General features: G+C 40.3%; 1 protein-coding gene across 1 annotated transcript in view; it reads right to left on the bottom strand.

Annotated features, from left to right (window-relative positions):
• KCNU1 (potassium channel, subfamily U, member 1) overlaps window positions 1-1,195 on the bottom strand; it is a 186,527-nt gene that overhangs the window by 22,790 nt on the left and 162,542 nt on the right. Inside the window, exon 21 of the mRNA XM_011993021.1 lies at window positions 600-789. Within this exon, the coding sequence (XP_011848411.1) occupies window positions 600-789 (190 nt within the window). The remainder of the gene's footprint in view (window positions 1-599; window positions 790-1,195) is intronic.

Genomic DNA, 1,195 nt, shown 5'->3' with positions numbered 1-1,195 from the left:
AAAGACACGATCCCCATCCTGGAAAGACCCTTGTATCTCCCTAACCATCTCCTTCTAGTCTGAAGTTGAAGTATGACAGTTTTAGTCTATAGATGTTGGAAAAGATCTTAGTCTTCTAAAATTCATATACTGAAACTATCTCAAAAAGGAAAAGAGAATCATGGTTCATTCTCTCAACCACAAAACTAACAATTTTAACTTGATTGCATTAGATCTATAAGATCCAATGAGAATTTCATAATAATAATAACTATAGTAGTACCTCATTAATTAAAATAATATCCCACATGCTATGTTCACTGATAACAACAAAAACGATAACACTTCAAAATTGTGTTTCTTCTTTAAAAATGAAAAAATAAAAAACCTGTGTTAAGTGCATTCCATTTAGAAGATGCATACCATTATCCATTTGACTTAGAATTCCAGAGCCCTGAACTGTGGGCTATTTCTACTATAGGATTCTCAGGATTGGAAGGGACCTCAGAGGACATCTGGCCCACCCTCCTGCTCCCCATAATTAAAATACTTCAAAGAGGAGTTAATTCTCTTTTCTTTTTCCATACGTCCTAGCTTCTTGTCATGGGTGCTATTCTCACCTGACACTGAGGGTAACGAGTCAGAGGAGGAGTCAATTTGCAAAGATCCGATGGTGAGGGTCGCCAGGATGGCTTCTGCGTCTACCAAAGTCTGGCTGCTTGATGGCTTGGATGGGGGGGACAAGACAACACACATGGAGCATTGCTCTATATCGGCCGCATGGAGGTCTCCAGAATAAAGTGCGCATCCCTAATGAGAGGCAAACAGAGAGGGGAGGCACTTGTCTGATGGAAGGATGTTATATCATGGCTCATGGTGGTAGCTCTTTGTGAGTGACGTAATTTTTCAGCATTGAGCTCCAACCTTCACTGATTTGATTTTAAAACTTAGTTACCTCATATCTGACACATTTAACCTTATCAAACATTAATATTTTAGTGTGAATAAGTTTCATAGATTCTTTCCTGAAAGCAAGTTTGGATGAGACAGAGGAGAGTGGGGAGGGAGGAACAAAAGTCCATGCCACTGACTCAGGTGGAAGAAGAGAGTAGGGTCAGGGTAACAGTGATGAGGCCCTACTTGTACTCTCTGGGTTAACTAGCAAGGTGACAGTTGCTTCTTTCTTTGGTGGGAAAACAGAGATCGATCTGGTACT

Source organism: Mandrillus leucophaeus, unplaced genomic scaffold, assembly GCF_000951045.1.
Source record: "Mandrillus leucophaeus isolate KB7577 unplaced genomic scaffold, Mleu.le_1.0 Scaffold111, whole genome shotgun sequence".
Lineage (NCBI taxonomy): Eukaryota > Metazoa > Chordata > Mammalia > Primates > Cercopithecidae > Mandrillus > Mandrillus leucophaeus.
This window is presented reverse-complemented; position numbering and strand designations above follow the sequence as displayed.